Below are 19588 nucleotides of genomic sequence, written 5' to 3' on the forward strand. Positions count from 1 at the left end.
AGAAGAGAAGAATGAGGGGGGATTTGATAGCTGCTTTCAACTACCTGAGAGGTGGTTCCAGAGAGGATAGTTCTAGACTATTCTCAGTGGTGGAAGAGGACAGGACAAGGAGTAATGGTCTCAAGTTGCAGTGGGGGAGGTTCAGGTTGGATATTAGGAAAAACTTTTTCACTAGGAGGGTGGTGAAACACTTGCCTAGGGAGGTGGTGGAATCTCCTTCCTTAGACGTTTTTAAGGTCAGGCTTGACAAAGCCCTGGCTGGGAGATTTAATTGGGTATGGGTCCTGCTTTTGAGCAGGGGGTTGGACTAGATGACCTCCTGAGGTCCCTTCCAACCCTGATATTCTATGATTCTATGACATATGGGGAATGTCATGTCTGCTCTCCGGTTCTGCTGGAGGTCCTTCTTGGAGCACCCAGAGAGCAGAGTTGGGAGCCCTTGATTAAAGAGGTGGGAGTTTGCATCTCTAACAAATGGGCTTTTCTCCAGCTGTGCAGGCAGGCAGGTGCGTTACAAACAAAGAGCTTTATTTCCCCTCAGTTAATCAGGATTTATTCTCTTGGTATGTGTAACTCATAACCTCATGGCATCTTCCAGAAACAACAGAGTATAGCCAGACCCAGATTTCTAATGTAAAAAGAAAAAGCTGAACAAAATGGAACAGACTCTTGCCCTGAACAGTTCCCCAAATGTTCACGTGAAATCACATCCCCATGCTAGGCGTAAGTTACCTACAGGCTGCCTTTACTATTGTGTGTGCAGGTGCTTCCCTGAGACAAGGTGAGTGAGGAAGTAGCTTTTACACCTATTCACCTTGACTCTCTAGTATCCTGGGACTGACATGGTTATCACAACTCTGCATACAGACTCTTCCCTTTCAGACTGCTAGCTGCATGTGATGTTTGTGCTGTTTTCCAGTGACGATACCCCTCATGTCCCCAATGAGAAACTTGGAGAAGAAGCAGTGCTGGAAATAATTGCCAATTTGACTGCTCTGATAAAACGGGCGTTTCCAGGTACGATTCACCTGAGCTGACAAACCAAGAAGGTGGCAGTGCAGAGAATATCTGACCCAGCATCCCACTGGCAGGAAAGACCAGCTCAGCCAGATAGAGATGGCAGATCTAGAGAAGGGGCAGCCATCTAAGGGGTCAAGAAATCTAGCACACTTGGGATATGAGGGAATATTTGTCCCCCTTCCTATGATTTATAAACTCTACGCCTGGGAGGGGTGGAGGGGGTCCAGAACACCCTTATGGTCTCTGATTAGCTTCACTCTTGAAGGGGCAACACACTGCAAGGGGGAAGTTTGGAATAGCAGCAGCCTTTGAATAATTCATGGTGAAAAAAACCATTGGAAACCTCCTCTCCTGCTTGAACATCTCAGCAATGGGGAGAAGAAATTATCCCAACACTGGGGCTGGACCCACCAGATCAGTGGAGAGATGCTGGCCTAGCACTGGAATGCCCCAGCAAAGTACATCAAGCCCATAATTGAACTGTGTCTCTGGAAAACCAAACGTGGATCATTCCTCGGAGGGGCCACGGCTGCCCACTTGAGAAACCTAGTGCAAAAGGAAAGGAGGACTTGTGGCACCTTAGAGACTAACAAATTTATTTGAGCATAAGCTTTTGTGGGCTACAGCTCACTTCATCAGATGCATGCAGTGGAAAATACAGTGGGGAGATTTTATATAAACGGAGAACATGAAACAATGGGTGTTGCCATACACACTGTAACAAGAGTGATCAGGTAAGGTGAGCTATTACCAGCAGGAGAGGAAAAAAACAAAAGCCTTTTGTAGTGATCAAGATGGGCCATTTCCAGCAGTTGACAAGAACGTGTGAGGAACGGGGGGGGGGGGTGGGGTGGGGGGGGGAGAGGGGGGTGGGAAGAATAAACATGGAGAAATAGTTTTACTTCCAGTCTTTATTCAAGCCTAAGTTAATGGTGTCCAGTTTGCAAATTAATTCCAATTCAGCAGTCTCTCGTTGGAGTCTGTTTTTTGAAGTTTTTTTTGTTGAAGAATTGCCACTTTTAGGTCTGTAATCGAGAGACCACAGAGATTGAAGTGTTCTCCGACTGGTTTTTGAATGTTATAATTCTTGACGTCTGCTTTGTGTCCATTTATTCTTTTACGTAGAGACTGTCCAGTTTGGCCAATGTCCATGGCAGAGGGGCATTGCTGGCACATGATGGCATCTATCACATTGGTGGATGTGCAGGTGAACGAGCCTCTGATAGTGTGGCTGATGTGATTAGGCCCTATGATGGTGTCCCCTGAATAGATATGTGGACACAGTTGGCAACGGGCTTTGTTGCAAGGATACGGTCCTGGGTTAGTGGTTCTGTTGTGTGGTGTGTGGTTGCTGGTGAGTATTTGCTTCAGGTTGGTTGCTGTCTAATCACATCAGCCACACTATCAGAGGCTTGTTCACCTGCACATCTACCAATGTGGTATATGCCATCATGTGCCAGCAATGCCCCTCTGCCGTGTACATTGGCCAAACTGGACAGTCTCTACGTAAAAGAATAAATGGACACAAATCAGACGTCAAGAATTATAACATTCATTTCCCCATGTTTATTTCTCCCCCCCTCCCCCTCCCCCATCCACTGTTCCTCAGACATTCTTGTCAACTGCTGGAAATGGCCCACCTTGATTATCACTCTAAAAGTCTCCCCCCTCCCCCGCACCGGCTCTCCCTGCTGGTCATAGCTCACCTTACCTGATCACTCTCCTTACAGTGTGTATGGTAACACCCATTGTTTCATGTTCTCTGTGTATATAAATCTCCCCACTGTATTTTGCACTGAATGCATCCGATGAAGTGAGCTGTAGCTCACAAAAGCTCATGCTCAAATAAATTTGTTCGTCTCTAAGGTGCCACAAGTACTCCTTTTCTTTTTGGGGATACAGACTGACATGGCTGTTACTCTGAAAGCGGTCTAGTGCAAAAGGCCCCCTCCTGAGTGAGTGTCTCTCCAGTGCTCCTGCAGGGGTGAAATGTGCACAGCATGGAGTCAGTCAGCATTTCCCACAGCTGACTGCACTGCTGGCAAAAGGTGCCAGGCTGCGGCTCTGGAAACTGGCAGCTTCCATGTCCCTGCAAATGCCCACCCTGAACAGCTCCTCACCGGGGGCTCACCCGACAGTCTCCCCCCCGCCCCCCGAGTGCTCGCCCTGAACAGCTCCTCGCCGGGGGCTCACCCAACAGTCCTATCCTCTTCCCCCCCTCCCCCCCGAGTGCTCACCCTAAGCACTCCCTATCCCCTTTGTGCTCACTCTAAGTCACTCACTATAAATGGCTCCCCAGGTGCTGACTTTAAGCAGTTCCTCAAGTGCTCCCCTAAACAGCTCCTCCCCAAGGACTGACCTGCACAATTCCTCCCTAGACTCTACTTAAAGCCCTCAAAATAGCCCCTCACTGGGACGTGTTGGCCCTCTGTCCGGGGGTGAGGGGCAGGGTTTCTCTCCCTAGGTTTGCTACAGGTATTTTGGTGGAGCTGCAGCAGTTCAGAACACCACAGGTGTCCCCAGTGCAGATGTCTCCATGCACGAGAGGGGAATTCACTCCAAACCCTGTCCAGGCCTCAGGCTGCTCACAAGGGGCCTATTAGCGTTTTTGTTCCCCAGCCCCTCGGCTGAGACCACCATGTTGGATGGGAATGTCATTCAGCCATTCCTGCCCTGCGAAGGGGTGACCTAGCATTGACTGGCCCCATATCCTCTTGCCCTACCCTGAGCCATTCTGTCCTCTCCCTTAACTCTCTTGCACTCCAGCACCAAAACAGGCCACAAGTTCCTTCATGTTTTCTCTTGATTTTCTCCAGGCACTAAAGTCTATCCTGCGATGGGCAATCATGACTTCCATCCCAAGAACCAGTTCCCAGCTGAGACGCACAGGATCTACAACGCCACAGCAGAACTGTGGCGCTCATGGCTCGGCAGCGCCTCCATCCCGGCATTCAAAGCAGGCATGCCCGTCATCCGGCACGGCTAGCTCCCGCTGTCTGCACTGCTGGGGGAAGAAGGCGGAGGAATCCCCAGTGACATGCTGCCCATGCAATGCTGCCCTCTACAGATAGGGCAGTTTTGGGCATATCTGCAGCTAGAGGAAGGGCCCTAGCAATAGGCTGCCAACCTGGTGCCACTCACCAGCTCTGAATTCACTTACACATGAGAAAAGGAAAGATGGTTCCTTGTACCTCAATCTCTCCTGCTTTCTCACAGTTGCACGAGAAGGGTGGCCTAGGAGTGTCCCTTATAGTACAGAAGATGTAGGACTGGGCTGTAATGAATATGAGGGTCTGAGGCTGTGGGACTCAGACAGAGCCCGTGGTTCTTGCTGTCTCTCCAGCTCCTGGACTGACTTGCGCAGATCACCACTCAGAGCCTCCCTTAATCCTGGTCTGACATAGGCAGCCATGGGTGGAAGTGCTGGTTACACTAGAGCCATAGACTGCCCTGAAATAATTTTACTCCAGATGAACGTGTCCTCCTTGAACAGGAACAAAGGATGCATTTACAAACTCCCAGACATGCAGGAGAGCGGTGTGCTGGGCCACTTTGAGCTTCTTCATAAAACCTTTCCCATCATTGCATGACCAGCACTTCAGCTGCATGGCTGGAAGCAGCTCTGGGAGCACTGTTGCAGGCAGGGCTCTAGGAAGCTTCTGGTCTGCTAACCATCATCCACTAACCCTGCTCAGATCAGATCCACAGCACATGGTGTTCAATGTGCTGGCAGCCGTGCCCAGACTAGGGCTCCCATCATAGCTATCACCATGGAGCTGAACCTGAGGTAGAAACAGGAGGGGAATTTGGGGCACAAAAGCCAGCAAATGTTGTACCATCAGGTCCGTCTCCTGCTGGTTGTGTTTTGCAGGTGCTTTCTACAGCAAGAAGCTGCTTGGTCCCAATACCAAAGGACGAATGATTGTCCTCAACACCAATCTGTACTATGATAGCAATAATCAGACAGCTGGCTTGGAGGACCCTAGTGGGCAGTTCCAGTGGCTGGAAGATGTGCTGACCAATGCGTCAAAAGCAGAAGAAATGGTAAAACTGTTTTCTTCTTGACTTCTCCCACCCTGGAATGTCCCTCCTGGAAGCCCCTTCTGCTGCTGAGCTCCTCCTTAGTCTAGAAACCCTGGAGAGCCTCTACTCTGCTTGGGCGCACGCACTCAGTCTGTACTCAGCCCGGCTCTTTCCTGTTGTAGGTCTATATTGCAGGGCACATCCCGCCTGGCTTCTTTGAGAAGAAGCAGAGCAAATCCTGGTTCCGGAAGCACTTTAACAAACGCTATACAGAGATCGTGCAGCAGCACCATGCAGTGATAGCGGCCCAGTTCTTTGGGCACCATCACACTGACAGCTTTCGGATGTTTTACAGCAATGGAGGTACCGTTCCTTGGCTTGGTCTGAGCCATTCACCCACAGCCCCGTCCACTCTAGGAGAACATCCCATTACTGACCATGGTTCTCTGTAACCGTTCCCCAAATGCTAGGAAAGACTTGTTCTGCATCACACTCTCTGAAATTGAATGGACGGTGGTTTGGTCCAGTCTATTCTAGCACATAGACTTGTCAGTACCAAATCAGGGGACCCTTTGCTGAAAACCGCTGTCACCATGGTGTGGCAAGACCTGTAAGCCTGCCGGTGTTACTCTTCGGCGAGTCTTCCTGCCTCCCAGCACTGTGCAGGGCCAGAGTGCACTGCCCCACCTGAGGCTGGTGACTGTCCTCCAGGCACTCCGTCCCCACCTGCTGAGGCCCTATGGGGTAGTGGCACAGATCTTTCCAGCCCGCGTAACTCACTGGTCAGTGTCTGCCATGGAGCTCTCTGAGTGGGAGCCACAGACAGAGCCAGATTAACTCCCCTGTGGGCCTGGGGCTAATAGATTTTGTGGGACCCTTGTATACAAGTTTTTTTCCTAATTTAAAACAAAATGATCACAATTATGGCATTGAGGCTATTAACGCTATACTAAACTTGTCTTTTAATTAACATAATGTCATTCAGTGGTTAGATTTCAGTCTTAAAACATGTAGAATATAGTTAAGTTAATTCAAAATAGGCGGCTACTTATCTTAGAACAGCTGTTATATTAGTTCCTTTCTGGGAGGGAGTTGGGTGCAGGAGGGGGCTCCGGGCTGAGGGGCGCAGGCTCTGGGAGGGAGCTGGGTGCAGGAGGGGGCTCCGGGCTGAGGGGTGCAGGCTCTGGGAGGGAGTTCGGTGCAGGAGGGGGCCCCGGGCTGAGGGGCGCGGGCTCTGGGAGGGAGCTGGGTGCAGGAGGGGGCTCCGGGCTGAGGGGTGCGGGCTCTGGGAGGGAGCTGGGTGCAGGAGGGGGCTCCGGGCTGAGGGGCGCGGGCTCTGGGAGGGAGTTGGGTGCAGGAGGGGGCTCCGGGCTGAGGGGTGCGGGCTCTGGGAGGAAGCTGGGTGCAGGAGGGGGCTCCGGGCTGAGGGGCGCGGGCTCTGGGAGGGAGCTGGGTGCAGGAGGGGGCTCCGGGCTGAGGGGCGCGGGCTCTGGGAGGGAGTTGGGTGCAGGAGGGGGCTCCGGGCTGAGGGGTGCGGGCTCTGGGAGGAAGCTGGGTGCAGGAGGGGGCTCCGGGCTGAGGGGCACGGGCTCTGGGAGGGAGTTGGGTGCAGGAGGGGGCTCCGGGCTGACGGGTGCGGGCTCTGGGAGGGAGCTGGGTGCAGGAGGGGGCTCCGGGCTGAGGGGTGCGGGCTCTGGGAGGGAGCTGGGTGCAGGAGGGGGCTCCGGGCTGAGGGGTGCGGGCTCTGGGAGGGAGCTGGGTGCAGGAGGGGGCTCCGGGCTGAGGGGTGCGGGCTCTGGGAGGGAGCTGGGTGCAGGAGGGGGCTCCTGGCTGACGGGTGCGGGCTCTGGGAGGGAGCTGGGTGCAGGAGGGGGCTCCGGGCTGAGGGCTCTGGGAGGGAGCTGGGTGCAGGAGGGGGCTCCGGGCTGAGGGGCGCAGGCTCTGGGAGGGAGCTGGGTGCAGGAGGGGGCTCCGGGCTGAGGGGTGTGGGCTCTGGGAGGGAGTTGGGTGCAGGAGGGGGCTCCGGGCTGAGGGGCGCGGGCTCTGGGAGGGAGCTCGGTGCAGGAGGGGGCTCCGGGCTGAGGGGTGCGGGCTCTGGGAGGGAGCTGGGTGCAGGAGGGGGCTCCGGGCTGAGGGGCGCGGGCTCTGGGAGGGAGTTGGGTGCAGGAGGGGGCTCCGGGCTGAGGGGTGCGGGCTCTGGGAGGAAGCTGGGTGCAGGAGGGGGCTCCGGGCTGAGGGGCGCGGGCTCTGGGAGGGAGTTGGGTGTAGGAGGGGGCTCCAGGCTGAGGGGTGCGGGCTCTGGGAGGGAGCTGGGTGCAGGAGGGGGCTCCAGGCTGAGGGGTGCGGGCTCTGGGAGGGAGCTGGGTGCAGGAGGGGGCTCCGGGCTGAGGGGTGCGGGCTCTGGGAGGGAGCTGGGTGCAGGAGGGGGCTCCGGGCTGAGGGCTCTAGGAGGGAGTTGGGTGCAGGAGGGGGCTCCGGGCTGAGGGGTGCGGGCTCTGGGAGGGAGCTGGGTGCAGGAGGGGGCTCCGGGCTGAGGGGCGCGGGCTCTGGGAGGGAGTTGGGTGCAGGAGGGAGCTCCGGGCTGAGGGGTGCGGGCTCTAGGAGGGAGCTGGGTGCAGGAGGGGGCTCCGGGCTGAGGGGTGCGGGCTCTGGGAGGGAGCTGGGTGCAGGAGGGGGCTCCAGGCTGAGGGGTGCGGGCTCTGGGAGGGAGCTGGGTGCAGGAGGGGGCTCCGGGCTGAGGGCTCTAGGAGGGAGTTGGGTGCAGGAGGGGGCTCCGGGCTGAGGGGTGCGGGCTCTGGGAGGGAGCTGGGTGCAGGAGGGGGCTCCGGGCTGAGGGGCGCGGGCTCTGGGAGGGAGTTAGGTGCAGGAGGAGGCTCCGGGCTGAGGGGTGCGGGCTCTAGGAGGGAGCTGGGTGCAGGAGGGGGCTCCGGGCTGAGGGGTGCGGGCTCTGGGAGGGAGCTGGGTGCAGGAGAGGGCTCCAGGCTGAGGGGTGCGGGCTCTGGGAGGGAGCTGGGTGCAGGAGGGGGCTCCGGGCTGAGGGCTCTGGGAGGGAGCTGGGTGCAGGAGGGGGCTCCGGGCTGAGGGCTCTAGGAGGGAGTTGGGTGCAGGAGGGGGCTCCGGGCTGAGGGGTGCGGGCTCTGGGAGGGAGCTGGGTGCAGGAGGGGGCTCCGGGCTGAGGGGTGCGGGCTCTGGGAGGGAGCTGGGTGCAGGAGGGGGCTCCGGGGTCAGGGGCGCGGGCTCTGGGAGGGAGTTGCATGCAGGAGAGGGTGGGGGGTGCGGGCTCTGGGAGGAAGCTGGGTGCAGGAGGGGGCTCTGGGCTGAGGGGTGCGGGCTCTGGGAGGGAGCTGGGTGCAGGAGGGGGCTCCAGGCTCAGGGGTGCGGGCTCTGGGAGGGAGCTGGGTGCAGGAGGGGGCTCCGGGCTGAGGGGTGCGGGCTCTGGGAGGGAGCTGGGTGCAGGAGGGGGCTCCAGGCTGAGGGGTGCGGGCTCTGGGAGGGAGCTGGGTGCAGGAGGGGGCTCCGGGCTGAGGGGTGCGGGCTCTGGGAGGGAGCTGGGTGCAGGAGGGGGCTCCGGGCTGAGGGGTGCGGGCTCTGGGAGGGAGCTGGGTGCAGGAGGGGGCTCCAGGCTGAGGGCTCTGGGAGGGAGCTGGGTGCAGGAGGGGGCTCTGGGCTGAGGGGTGCGGGCTCTGGGAGGGAGCTGGGTGCAGGAGGGGGCTCCGGGCTGAGGGCTTTGGGAGGGAGCTGGGTGCAGGAGGGGGCTCCGGGCTGAGGGGTGCGGGCTCTGGGAGGGAGTTGGGTGCAGGAGGGGGCTCCGGGCTGAGGGCTCTGGGAGGGAGTTGGGTGCAGGAGGGGGCTCCGGGCTGAGGGGCGCGGGCTCTGGGAGGGAGCTGGGTGCAGGAGGGGGCTCCGGGCTGAGGGGTGCGGGCTCTGGGAGGGAGCTGGGTGCAGGAGGGGGCTCCGGGCTGAGGGCTCTGGGAGGGAGCTGGGTGCAGGAGGGGGCTCCAGGCTGAGGGGTGCGGGCTCTAGGAGGGAGTTGGGTGCAGGAGGGGGCTCCGGGCTGAGGGGTGCGGGCTCTAGGAGGGAGTTGGGTGCAGGAGGGGGCTCCGGGCTGAGGGGTGCGGGCTCTGGGAGGGAGTTGGGTGCAGGAGAGGGTGAAGGGTGCGGGCTCTGGGAGGAAGCTGGGTGCAGCAGGGGGCTCTGGGCTGAGGGGTGCGAGCTCTGGGAGGGAGTTGGGTGCAGGAGAGGGTGAGGGGTGCGGGCTCTGGGAGGGAGTTGGGTGCAGGAGGGGGCTCCGGGCTGAGGGGTGCGGGCTCTGGGAGGGAGCTGGGTGCAGGAGGGGGCTCCGGGCTGAGGGCTCTGGGAGGGAGTTGGGTGCAGGAGGGGGCTCCGGGCTGAGGGGTGCGGGCTCTGGGAGGGAGTTGGGTGCAGGAGAGGGTGAGGGGTGCGGGCTCTGGGAGGAAGCTGGGTGCAGGAGGGGGCTCTGGGCTGAGGGGTGCGGGCTCTGGGAGGGAGTTGGGTGCAGGAGAGGGTGAGGGGTGCGGGCTGTTGGAGGGAGCTGGGTGCAGGAGGGGGCTCCAGGCTGAGGGTTGCGGGCTCTGGGAGGGAGCTGGGTGCAGGAGGGGGCTCCGGGCTGAGGGGTGCGGGCTCTGGGAGGGAGCTGGGTGCAGGAGGGGGCTCCGGACTGAGGGGTGCGGGCTCTAGGAGGGAGTTGGGTGCAGGAGGGGGCTCCGGGCTGAGGAGTACGGGCTCTGGGAGGGAGCTGGGTGCAGGAGGGGGCTCCGGGCTGAGGGGCGCGGGCTCTAGGAGGAAGTTGGGTGCAGGATGGGGCTCCAGGCTGAGGGGTGCGGGCTCTGGGAGGGAGTTGGGTGCAGGAGGGGGCTCCGGGCTGAGGGGTGTGGGCTCTGGGAGGGAGTTGGGTGCAGGAGGGGGCTCCGGGCTGAGGGCTCTGGGAGGGAGTTGGGTGCAGGAGGGGGCTCCGGGCTGAGGGGTGCGGGCTCTGGGAGGGAGCTGGGTGCAGGAGGGGGATCCAGGCTGAGGGGTGCGGGCTCTGGGAGGGAGCTGGGTGCAGGAGGGGGCTCCGGGCTGAGGGGTGCGGGCTCTGGGAGGGAGCTGGGTGCAGGAGGGGGCTCCGGGTTGAGGGGTGCGGGCTCTGGGAGGGAGTTGGGTGCAGGAGGGGGCTCCGGGCTGAGGAGTACGGGCTCTGGGAGGGAGCTGGGTGCAGGAGGGGGCTCCGGGCTGAGGGGCGCGGGCTCTGGGAGGGAGTTGGGTGCAGGAGGGGGCTCCGGGCTGAGGGGTGCGGGCTCTGGAGGGAGTTGGGTGCAGAGGGGGCTCCGGGCTGAGGGCTCTGGGAGGGAGTTGGGTGCAGGAGGGGGCTCCGGGCTGAGGGGCGCGGGCTCTGGGAGGGAGTTGGGTGCAGGAGGGGGCTCCGGGCTGAGGGGCGCGGGCTCTGGGAGGGAGCTGGGTGCAGGAGGGGGCTCCGGGCTGAGGGGCGCGGGCTCTGGGAGGGAGCTGGGTGCAGGAGGGGGCTCCGGGCTGAGGGGCGCGGGCTCTGGGAGGGAGCTGGGTGCAGGAGGGGGCTCCGGGCTGAGGGGTGCGGGCTCTGGGAGGGAGTTGGGTGCAGGAGGCGGCTCCGGGCTGAGGGGTGCGGGCTCTGGGAGGGAGTTGGGTGCAGGAGGGGGCTCCGGGCTGAGGGGTGCGGGCTCTGGGAGGGAGCTGGGTGCAGGAGGGGGCTGAGGGGTGCGGGCTCTAGGAGGGAGTTGGGTGCAGGAGGGGGCTCCGGGCTGAGGGGTGCGGGCTCTGGGAGGGAGCTGGGTGCAGGAGGGGGCTGAGGGGCGCGGGCTCTGGGAGGGAGCTGGGTGCAGGAGGGGGCTCCAGGCTGAGGGCTCTCGGAGGGAGTTGGGTGCAGGAGGGGGCTCCGGGCTGAAGGGCGCGGGCTCTGGGAGGGAGCTGGGTGCAGGAGGGGGCTCCGGGCTGAGGGGCGCGGGCTCTGGGAGGGAATTGGGTGGAGGAGGGGGCTGAGGGCTCTGGGAGGGAGCTGGGTGCAGGAGGGGGCTCCGGGCTGAGGGGTGCGGGCTCTGGGAGGGAGCTGGGTGCAGGAGGGGGCTCCGGGCTGAGGGCTCTGGGAGGGAGCTGGGTGCAGGAGGGGGCTCCGGGCTGTGGGGTACGGGCTCTGGGAGGGAGCTGGGTGCAGGAGTGGGCTCCGGTCTGAGGCAGAGTGTTGGGGTGCAGGAGAGGGTGAGGGGTGCGGGCTCTGGGAGGGAGTTGGGTGCAGGAGGGGACTCCGGGCTGAGGGGCGCGGGCTCTGGGAGGGAGCTGGGTGCAGGAGGGGGCTCCGGGCTGAGGGGCGCGGGCTCTGGGAGGGAGCTGGGTGCAGGAGGGGCCTCCGGGCTGAGGGGCGCGGGCTCTGGGAGGGAGCTGGGTGCAGGAGGGGGCTCCGGGCTGAGGGGCGCGGGCTCTGGGAGGGAGCTGGGTGCAGGAGGGGGCTCCGGGCTGAGGGGTGCGGGCTCTGGGAGGGAGTTGGGTGCAGGAGGGGGCTCCGGGCTGAGGGGTGTGGGCTCTGGGAGGGAGTTGGGTGCAGGAGGGGGCTCCGGGCTGAGGGCTCTGGGAGGGAGTTGGGTGCAGGAGGGGGCTCCGGGCTGAGGGGTGCGGGCTCTGGGAGGGAGCTGGGTGCAGGAGGGGGCTCCAGGCTGAGGGGTGCGGGCTCTGGGAGGGAGCTGGGTGCAGGAGGGGGCTCCGGGCTGAGGGGTGCGGGCTCTGGGAGGGAGCTGGGTGCAGGAGGGGGCTCCGGGCTGAGGGGTGCGGGCTCTGGGAGGGAGTTGGGTGCAGAGGGGGCTCTGGGCTGAGGGCTCTGGGAGGGAGTTGGGTGCAGGAGGGGGCTCCGGGCTGAGGGCTCTGGGAGGCAGTTGGGTGCAGGAGGGGGCTCCGGGCTGAGGGGTGCGGGCTCTGGGAGGGAGCTGGGTGCAGGAGGGGGCTCCGGGCTGAGGGGTGCGGGCTCTGGGAGGGAGTTGGGTGCAGGAGGCGGCTCCGGGCTGAGGGGTGCGGGCTCTGGGAGGGAGTTGGGTGCAGGAGGGGGCTCCGGGCTGAGGGGTGCGGGCTCTGGGAGGGAGCTGGGTGCAGGAGGGGGCTGAGGGGTGCGGGCTCTAGGAGGGAGTTGGGTGCAGGAGGGGGCTCCGGGCTGAGGGGTGCGGGCTCTGGGAGGGAGCTGGGTGCAGGAGGGGGCTGAGGGGCGCGGGCTCTGGGAGGGAGCTGGGTGCAGGAGGGGGCTCCAGGCTGAGGGCTCTCGGAGGGAGTTGGGTGCAGGAGGGGGCTCCGGGCTGAGGGGCGCGGGCTCTGGGAGGGAGCTGGGTGCAGGAGGGGGCTCCGGGCTGAGGGGCGCGGGCTCTGGGAGGGAATTGGGTGGAGGAGGGGGCTGAGGGCTCTGGGAGGGAGCTGGGTGCAGGAGGGGGCTCCGGGCTGAGGGGTGCGGGCTCTGGGAGGGAGCTGGGTGCAGGAGGGGGCTCCGGGCTGAGGGCTCTGGGAGGGAGCTGGGTGCAGGAGGGGGCTCCGGGCTGTGGGGTACGGGCTCTGGGAGGGAGCTGGGTGCAGGAGTGGGCTCCGGTCTGAGGCAGAGTGTTGGGGTGCAGGAGAGGGTGAGGGGTGCGGGCTCTGGGAGGGAGTTGGGTGCAGGAGGGGACTCCGGGCTGAGGGGCGCGGGCTCTGGGAGGGAGCTGGGTGCAGGAGGGGGCTCCGGGCTGAGGGGCGCGGGCTCTGGGAGGGAGCTGGGTGCAGGAGGGGGCTCCGGGCTGAGGGGCGCGGGCTCTGGGAGGGAGCTGGGTGCAGGAGGGGGCTCCGGGCTGAGGGGCGCGGGCTCTGGGAGGGAGCTGGGTGCAGGAGGGGGCTCCGGGCTGAGGGGTGCGGGCTCTGGGAGGGAGTTGGGTGCAGGAGGGGGCTCCGGGCTGAGGGGTGTGGGCTCTGGGAGGGAGTTGGGTGCAGGAGGGGGCTCCGGGCTGAGGGCTCTGGGAGGGAGTTGGGTGCAGGAGGGGGCTCCGGGCTGAGGGGTGCGGGCTCTGGGAGGGAGCTGGGTGCAGGAGGGGGCTCCAGGCTGAGGGGTGCGGGCTCTGGGAGGGAGCTGGGTGCAGGAGGGGGCTCCGGGCTGAGGGGTGCGGGCTCTGGGAGGGAGCTGGGTGCAGGAGGGGGCTCCGGGCTGAGGGGTGCGGGCTCTGGGAGGGAGTTGGGTGCAGGAGGGGGCTCCGGGCTGAGGAGTACGGGCTCTGGGAGGGAGCTGGGTGCAGGAGGGGGCTCCGGGCTGAGGGGCGCGGGCTCTAGGAGGGAGTTGGGTGCAGGAGGGGGCTCCGGGCTGAGGGCTCTGGGAGGGAGTTGGGTGCAGGAGGGGGCTCCGGGCTGAGGGGTGCGGGCTCTGGGAGGGAGCTGGGTGCAGGAGGGGGCTCCGGGCTGAGGGGTGCGGGGTCTAGGAAGGAGTTGGGTGCAGGAGGGGGCTCCGGGCTGAGGGGTGCGGGCTCTAGGAGGGAGTTGGGTGCAGGGAGGGGCTCCGGGCTGAGGGGGGCGGGCTCTGGGAGGGAGTTGGGTGCAGGAGGGGGCTCCGGGCTGAGGGGCGCGGGCTCTGGGAGGGAGCTGGGTGCAGGAGGGGGCTCCGGGCTGAGGGGCGCGGGCTCTGGGAGGGAGCTGGGTGCAGGAGGCGGCTCCGGGCTGAGGGGTGCGGGCTCTGGGAGGGAGTTGGGTGCAGGAGGGGGCTCCGGGCTGAGGGGTGCGGGCTCTGGGAGGGAGCTGGATGCAGGAGGGGGCTGAGGGGTGCGGGCTCTAGGAGGGAGTTGGGTGCAGGAGGGGGCTCCGGGCTGAGGGGTGCGGGCTCTGGGAGGGAGTTGGGTGCAGGAGGGGGCTCTGGGCTGAGGGCTCTGGGAGGGAGTTGGGTGCAGGAGGGGGCTCCGGGCTGAGGGCTCTGGGAGGGAGTTGGGTGCAGGAGGGGGCTCCGGGCTGAGGGGCGCAGGCTCTGGGAGGGAGCTGGGTGCAGGAGGGGGCTCCGGGCTGAGGGGTCTAGGAAGGAGTTGGGTGCAGGAGGGGGCTCCGGGCTGAGGGGTGCGGGCTCTAGGAGGGAGTTGGGTGCAGGGGGGGGCTCCGGGCTGAGGGGCGCGGGCTCTGGGAGGGAGTTGGGTGCAGGAGGGGACTCCGGGCTGAGGGGCGCGGGCTCTGGGAGGGAGTTGGGTGCAGGAGGGGGCTCCGGGCTGAGGGGCGCGGGCTCTGGGAGGGAGCTGGGTGCAGGAGGGGGCTCCGGGCTGAGGGGCGCGGGCTCTGGGAGGGAGCTGGGTGCAGGAGGGGGCTCCGGGCTGAGGGGTGCGGGCTCTGGGAGGGAGTTGGGTGCAGGAGGCGGCTCCGGGCTGAGGGGTGCGGGCTCTGGGAGGGAGTTGGGTGCAGGAGGGGGCTCCGGGCTGAGGGGTGCGGGCTCTGGGAGGGAGCTGGGTGCAGGAGGGGGCTGAGGGGTGCGGGCTCTAGGAGGGAGTTGGGTGCAGGAGGGGGCTCCGGGCTGAGGGGCGCGGGCTCTGGGAGGGAGCTGGGTGCAGGAGGGGGCTATGGGCTGAGGGGCGCGGGCTCTGGGAGGGAGTTGGGTGGAGGAGGGGGCTGAGGGCTCTGGGAGGGAGCTGGGTGCAGGAGGGGGCTCCGGGCTGAGGGGTGCGGGCTCTGGGAGGGAGCTGGGTGCAGGAGGGGGCTCCGGGCTGAGGGCTCTGGGAGGGAGCTGGGTGCAGGAGGGGGCTGTGGGGTACGGGCTCTGGGAGGGAGCTGGGTGCAGGAGGGGGCTCCGGTCTGAGGCAGAGTGTTGGGGTGCAGGAGATGGTGAGGGGTGCGGGCTCTGGGAGGGAGTTGGGTGCAGGAGGGGACTCCGGGCTGAGGGGCGCGGGCTCTGGGAGGGAGCTGGGTGCAGGAGGGGGCTCCGGGCTGAGGGCTCTGGGAGGGAGCTGGGTGCAGGAGGGGGCTCCGGGCTGTGGGGTACGGGCTCTGGGAGGGAGCTGGGTGCAGGAGGGGGCTCCGGTCTGAGGCAGAGTGTTGGGGTGCAGGAGAGGGTGAGGGGTGCGGGCTCTGGGAGGGAGTTGGGTGCAGGAGGGGACTCCGGGCTGAGGGGCGCGGGCTCTGGGAGGGAGCTGGGTGCAGGAGGGGGCTCCGGGCGGAGGGGCGCGGGCTCTGGGAGGGAGCTGGGTGCAGGAGGGGGCTCCGGGCTGAGGGGCGCGGGCTCTGGGAGGGAGCTGGGTGCAGGAGGGGGCTCCGGGCTGAGGGGCGCGGGCTCTGGGAGGGAGCTGGGTGCAGGAGGGGGCTCCGGGCTGAGGGGTGCGGGCTCTGGGAGGGAGTTGGGTGCAGGAGGGGGCTCCGGGCTGAGGGGTGCGGGCTCTGGGAGGGAGCTGGGTGCAGGAGGGGAGTCTGACCGGGAGCAGGGGGTTGGGGTGTGGGGTGCAGGCGCTTTCCACAGGCAGCTCCCAGCCAGCGGTGCAGCAGGGCTCAGGCAGGCAGCCTGCCATAGCCCCACGCCACTCCCAGAAGTGGCGGGCTGCTGGCACGTCTCTGCACATCCCTGGGGGGAGGGGGACAGCATGTCTCCATGCGCGGCCCGCGCCTGCAAGTTCAGCCCCCGCAGCTCCCATTGGCCGGGAACTGGCCAATGGGAGCTGCGGGGACGGTGCTGCGGGTGGAGGCAGTGCGCGGAGCCTCCTCCCGCCCCCGTGCCAGGGGCCACAGGGATGTGCCAGCAGCTGGCTCCTTCCGGGAGCAGCGTGGGGCTATGGCAGGCTGCCTTCCTGAGCCCTGCTGTGCTGCTGGACTTTTAGTGGCCTGGAGATTGCAATTGACTGGCAGAAGCTCCAGGATGGACCAGTCGATCACGATCGACGGGTTGGTGACCACTGCATTGTGTATAGTTATGGATTTTTGTGGGGGGCCCTTAGCCCGAGGCCCTGGGCTACAGCCCCTAAAGCCCCTGCGTTAGTCTGGCCCTGGCCACGGAGGATGTGAAGCTGTTGCAACCCGTAGCTGCAGAGCCTGATTCTTTAGCTCAGGCTGTAGAGAGTTGTGCTTTTAACTGGGGAGGGCCCCAGTTCAACCCTGGTGTCAGCCCAGATGTTGGCGGCCGCTCATGCGCTGTGATGCCATTAGGAGCGGATTCACGAGCCCCACTGACACATGGTCGAGGGAAGTGGGGCAGGCAGCAGCATCACAGATAGTTACCGATGCCACGCACCGGGGTTGTAGCTGGACTGGGCCTGACGCAGGCAGGGCGTTCACTCACACATGCTTTGTTTTGCCTTTCCATTCAGGTTCCCCAATCGCCACCATGTTCTTAGCCCCAGGAGTGACTCCCTGGAAAACAACGCTACCCGGAGTGCACAACGGTGCCAACAACCCTGGGATCCGAGTCTTTGACTATGACCGAGGCACCCTGCAAGTGAAGGTGGGAGGTGCCCCCACACTGCATGGTCTGTCCCCTTGGGGTGTGACTGCAACAGCCCAGGGGCTACTCACCCAATACCTCCACTTTGCTCTAATAAATCAGACCCAGAGGTAATCTAAGGCCAAAGGGAGAGAGGCAGGGGCAAAATATTCCAGTGTCACAATGCACGTGAAGGTTTGATTCAGTAGGACAATGGCAGTAAGTTCCAGGGAGCTTGGGAGGGTGATGTGGGTGTAGCGAGCTGCTGGGATCAGAGCCCTCCAGGGCAGTGCAGGATTGCTCCTCCCAGTTTATTCTGCAGGCCTTTACCCAGTCTGGTTTTAAATATCCCTAGCAATGGGGCTTCCAGCACTTCCATTTGGGGAATAAAATCACAGCTGACTGGAGCTCACATGCAAGACTCTAGCTCCCATACAGAATATGGTTTAGGTCTGGTCTACACTGTGAATGGGACCCGTACTGTAACCGGATCAGGGAATAGCTGTGTTGTAGGGGGGGCCCCTGACTCAGTTATCTGTGCTACCTAGAAAGGTGAAAATGTGCTTGTGCCCTTCTTTGCTTCTTTACAGTGAATAAGGAAGGCCCGACAGTATCAAACTCTTCTGTTTGGTCCATTAGAAATGCAACGTTTATTTGTCCTGGAAGATTCTCTGGAAGCCTGGAGAACTAGTCAAGGAGAGATCTCGGGAGCCCAGAGAGTGAATGCTGGGAGACAGAGCAGCAGGGGTTTTAACCAGACTATTTAAAGCTCTGCTTTTGCCTTGATTTTGTTAACACCCGGTAACTTTGCTGAGCAAGGAACAGTTTGGCGAAAGGCAGCCTTTAGTAAAGATTCAGTCCCCCATCTCCTCCAGGAAGGGCTCATGCTTACAGTAACCCTGCACCCTCCCCCACGCCCCCCTGCAAAGCGCCACAAGCCTGATATTTCTGTGGTAAAAACAAACACCCCAAGCGCCCTGCCAGCCCTTCTCCATCCAGCATAAAGACGCAAAGTGGGGCACAAATCCAGTTGGTCAAACTCTTTTAAAGCTGACCCTTGCAGGATACTCAGGTTTGAGATACCTTTAACCTGGGCCCCATTAACAGCCCTTTGCACATGGCCTGTTACTTGATGGGATAAAGCCCCCAGCATGATGGCCGGGCCCCCAAGCAGAGCTAACATCCAGCCAGAACTGTCCTGCTGGAATTGGCCAGAGCTTGCCAGACGCCTGCTCACCGCTCCCCAGGCGGCTGGTGTCTCTTCCACGCTGGGTTTGGCGTGGGCGGAAGCGCCCCACACCAGCAGCAGTGACGGGGAGGCTGCTGAAGCCCAGCCCCATCGCAGCCCTGGCCGAATTGGTCGCTCCCAGTGTTGTTTCTGTGCTCGGTTGCCCCAACACTCCTCTTGGTCTCCTCTTTCTCGCTGCAGGAGGTAGTGACTTATTATTTAAACCTAACTCATGCTAACCTGGTGGCCCCAAGATGGGAGAGAGAGTACCGGCTGACTGAAGCCTTCCAGGTCCCTGACGGGTCAGCACGTTCCATGCACATGGTCCTGGAGAAGATATCGAAGGACAAGAACTACTTACAACAGTACTACCAGTTTAACTCAGTCAAGTATGACCTCACAGAGTGTGACGAAAGCTGCCAGACTGATCATGTCTGTGCTATCAGGGAAGTTGATTTTCTAAAATACGATGAATGCATTAAAGCCAGGAGCTTCACAGCTGTATCCTCTCTGCCAGCAAAACCCCTTTTATTCCTCTGCTCACTGCTGGGCCTCCTCCGCTTCCAGGGGCACCTCTGGTGACTCTGCCTAGGTGGAGCCCCAGCTCTGTGCAAACAGAGAATGCAGCACATACATCAACATCAGCAAATGCCTCAGGGGTTGGAATTTACTCCAGAAGAGGATGAAATCTGTTTTTATTCCAGGGGTTTTATGACATGACTTTGACCCCTTCTAATAAAGATTGTTGGGTTTGGAAGGGATGGTGTCCTGCCTGGTGCTTTCTAAGCAGGAATGTGGGCGAGGAAATTGCTGTTCACCCCACGAGTCCCATAATCTTTAACTCGACCTGCTAACAGGTGTGGAACTACACCCTGCCTCGTCACTAGGATTGTAGCCCAAGTGCAGAAATTTGAATTAGGAACATAATTCAACTTTTTCCACTAAGAGGGTGGTGAAACACTGGAATGCGTTACCTAGGGAGGTGGTAGAATCTCCTTCCTTAGAGGTTTTTAAGGTCAGGCTTGACAAAGCCCTGGCTGGGATGATTTAACTGGGAATTGGTCCTGCTTCAAGCAGGGGGTTGGACTAGATGACCTCCTGGGGTCCCTTCCAACCCTGATATTCTATGATTCTAGGGGAGGAGCCGTGACTATGGTGTGGTGGGTTACCCCCCCTTCGGGGTGTAACCTGATGTACTGGGGTACCACTGAGCCCCCCCGCTCCACCAGCCTGGGCTCCCTCACTCTGTCCTGATGAGCCAGGCCCTCAAGCCTCCTCCAGCGCACACACACAGGTAGGGACACACCCAGCGGCAGGAAGACACAGACACTGAGATCAGCTCTGATGGGAAGACTCAGCTCAGGAATTGCCCAGCAATCAGTGCACACCCCCCTCCGGAGTCTAAACCCAAAACTGTATTGTCTTGTGCTGCACAGAGAACTGTACAGCGTAAGATCATGAAATCTGCTCCCTCTGGCAATGTGGCGGAAGAATATGCACAGCTTTTTGCCCCCCAGTATGAATTCCACAAATTCAGTGACTTTCTTACGGAGTTCTGGGCTAGAAGCCCCGGACTCCCCTCTTCCAGTCCCCCCCCAAGCAGATGGTCACGCTTCCAAAGCCCCAACCTCGGATACCCCCATTGCCCCTCCTCCTTGTCTTTGTCTCGCTTCCCAGGCAAAGAGTCATCTGGTCATCACCTGGTTGCAGCCCCCTCCTGGGTCTCAGGTTACAAAGGGCAGGGGGGGGGGGGGACTCCAGAGGGTCTCAGCCGAAGTCACACACCTCTGTTCCCACCACCGAGGCCCGATGCGTCACACAGGAAAACTGGGGCATGCACAGTACTCATCCAAACCAGTAAGACTCACATAGACGCAGGTACACCAGAACAAGGGAAATTCCCAACTTCCTCA

The 19588-nt window shown here is 62.6% G+C and overlaps 1 protein-coding gene across 2 annotated transcripts in view; it reads left to right on the forward strand.

Moving 5' to 3' along the window:
• The window catches only part of SMPDL3B (sphingomyelin phosphodiesterase acid like 3B), a 34825-nt gene extending 16393 nt beyond the window's left edge, over window positions 1-18432 (forward strand). For both annotated transcript variants that reach the window (XM_073317493.2, XM_073317492.2), the window contains exons 3-8: window positions 920-1017; window positions 3837-3980; window positions 4892-5064; window positions 5226-5406; window positions 16335-16468; window positions 17877-18432. In XM_073317493.2, the coding sequence (XP_073173594.1) occupies window positions 920-1017; window positions 3837-3980; window positions 4892-5064; window positions 5226-5406; window positions 16335-16468; window positions 17877-18257 (1111 nt within the window). In that variant the 3' untranslated portion in view covers window positions 18258-18432. The remainder of the gene's footprint in view (window positions 1-919; window positions 1018-3836; window positions 3981-4891; window positions 5065-5225; window positions 5407-16334; window positions 16469-17876) is intronic.
• Window positions 18433-19588: the final 1156 nt, after the last annotated feature.

The sequence above is a fragment of the Lepidochelys kempii genome, chromosome 19 (genome assembly GCF_965140285.1).
Source record: "Lepidochelys kempii isolate rLepKem1 chromosome 19, rLepKem1.hap1, whole genome shotgun sequence".
Lineage (NCBI taxonomy): Eukaryota > Metazoa > Chordata > Testudines > Cheloniidae > Lepidochelys > Lepidochelys kempii.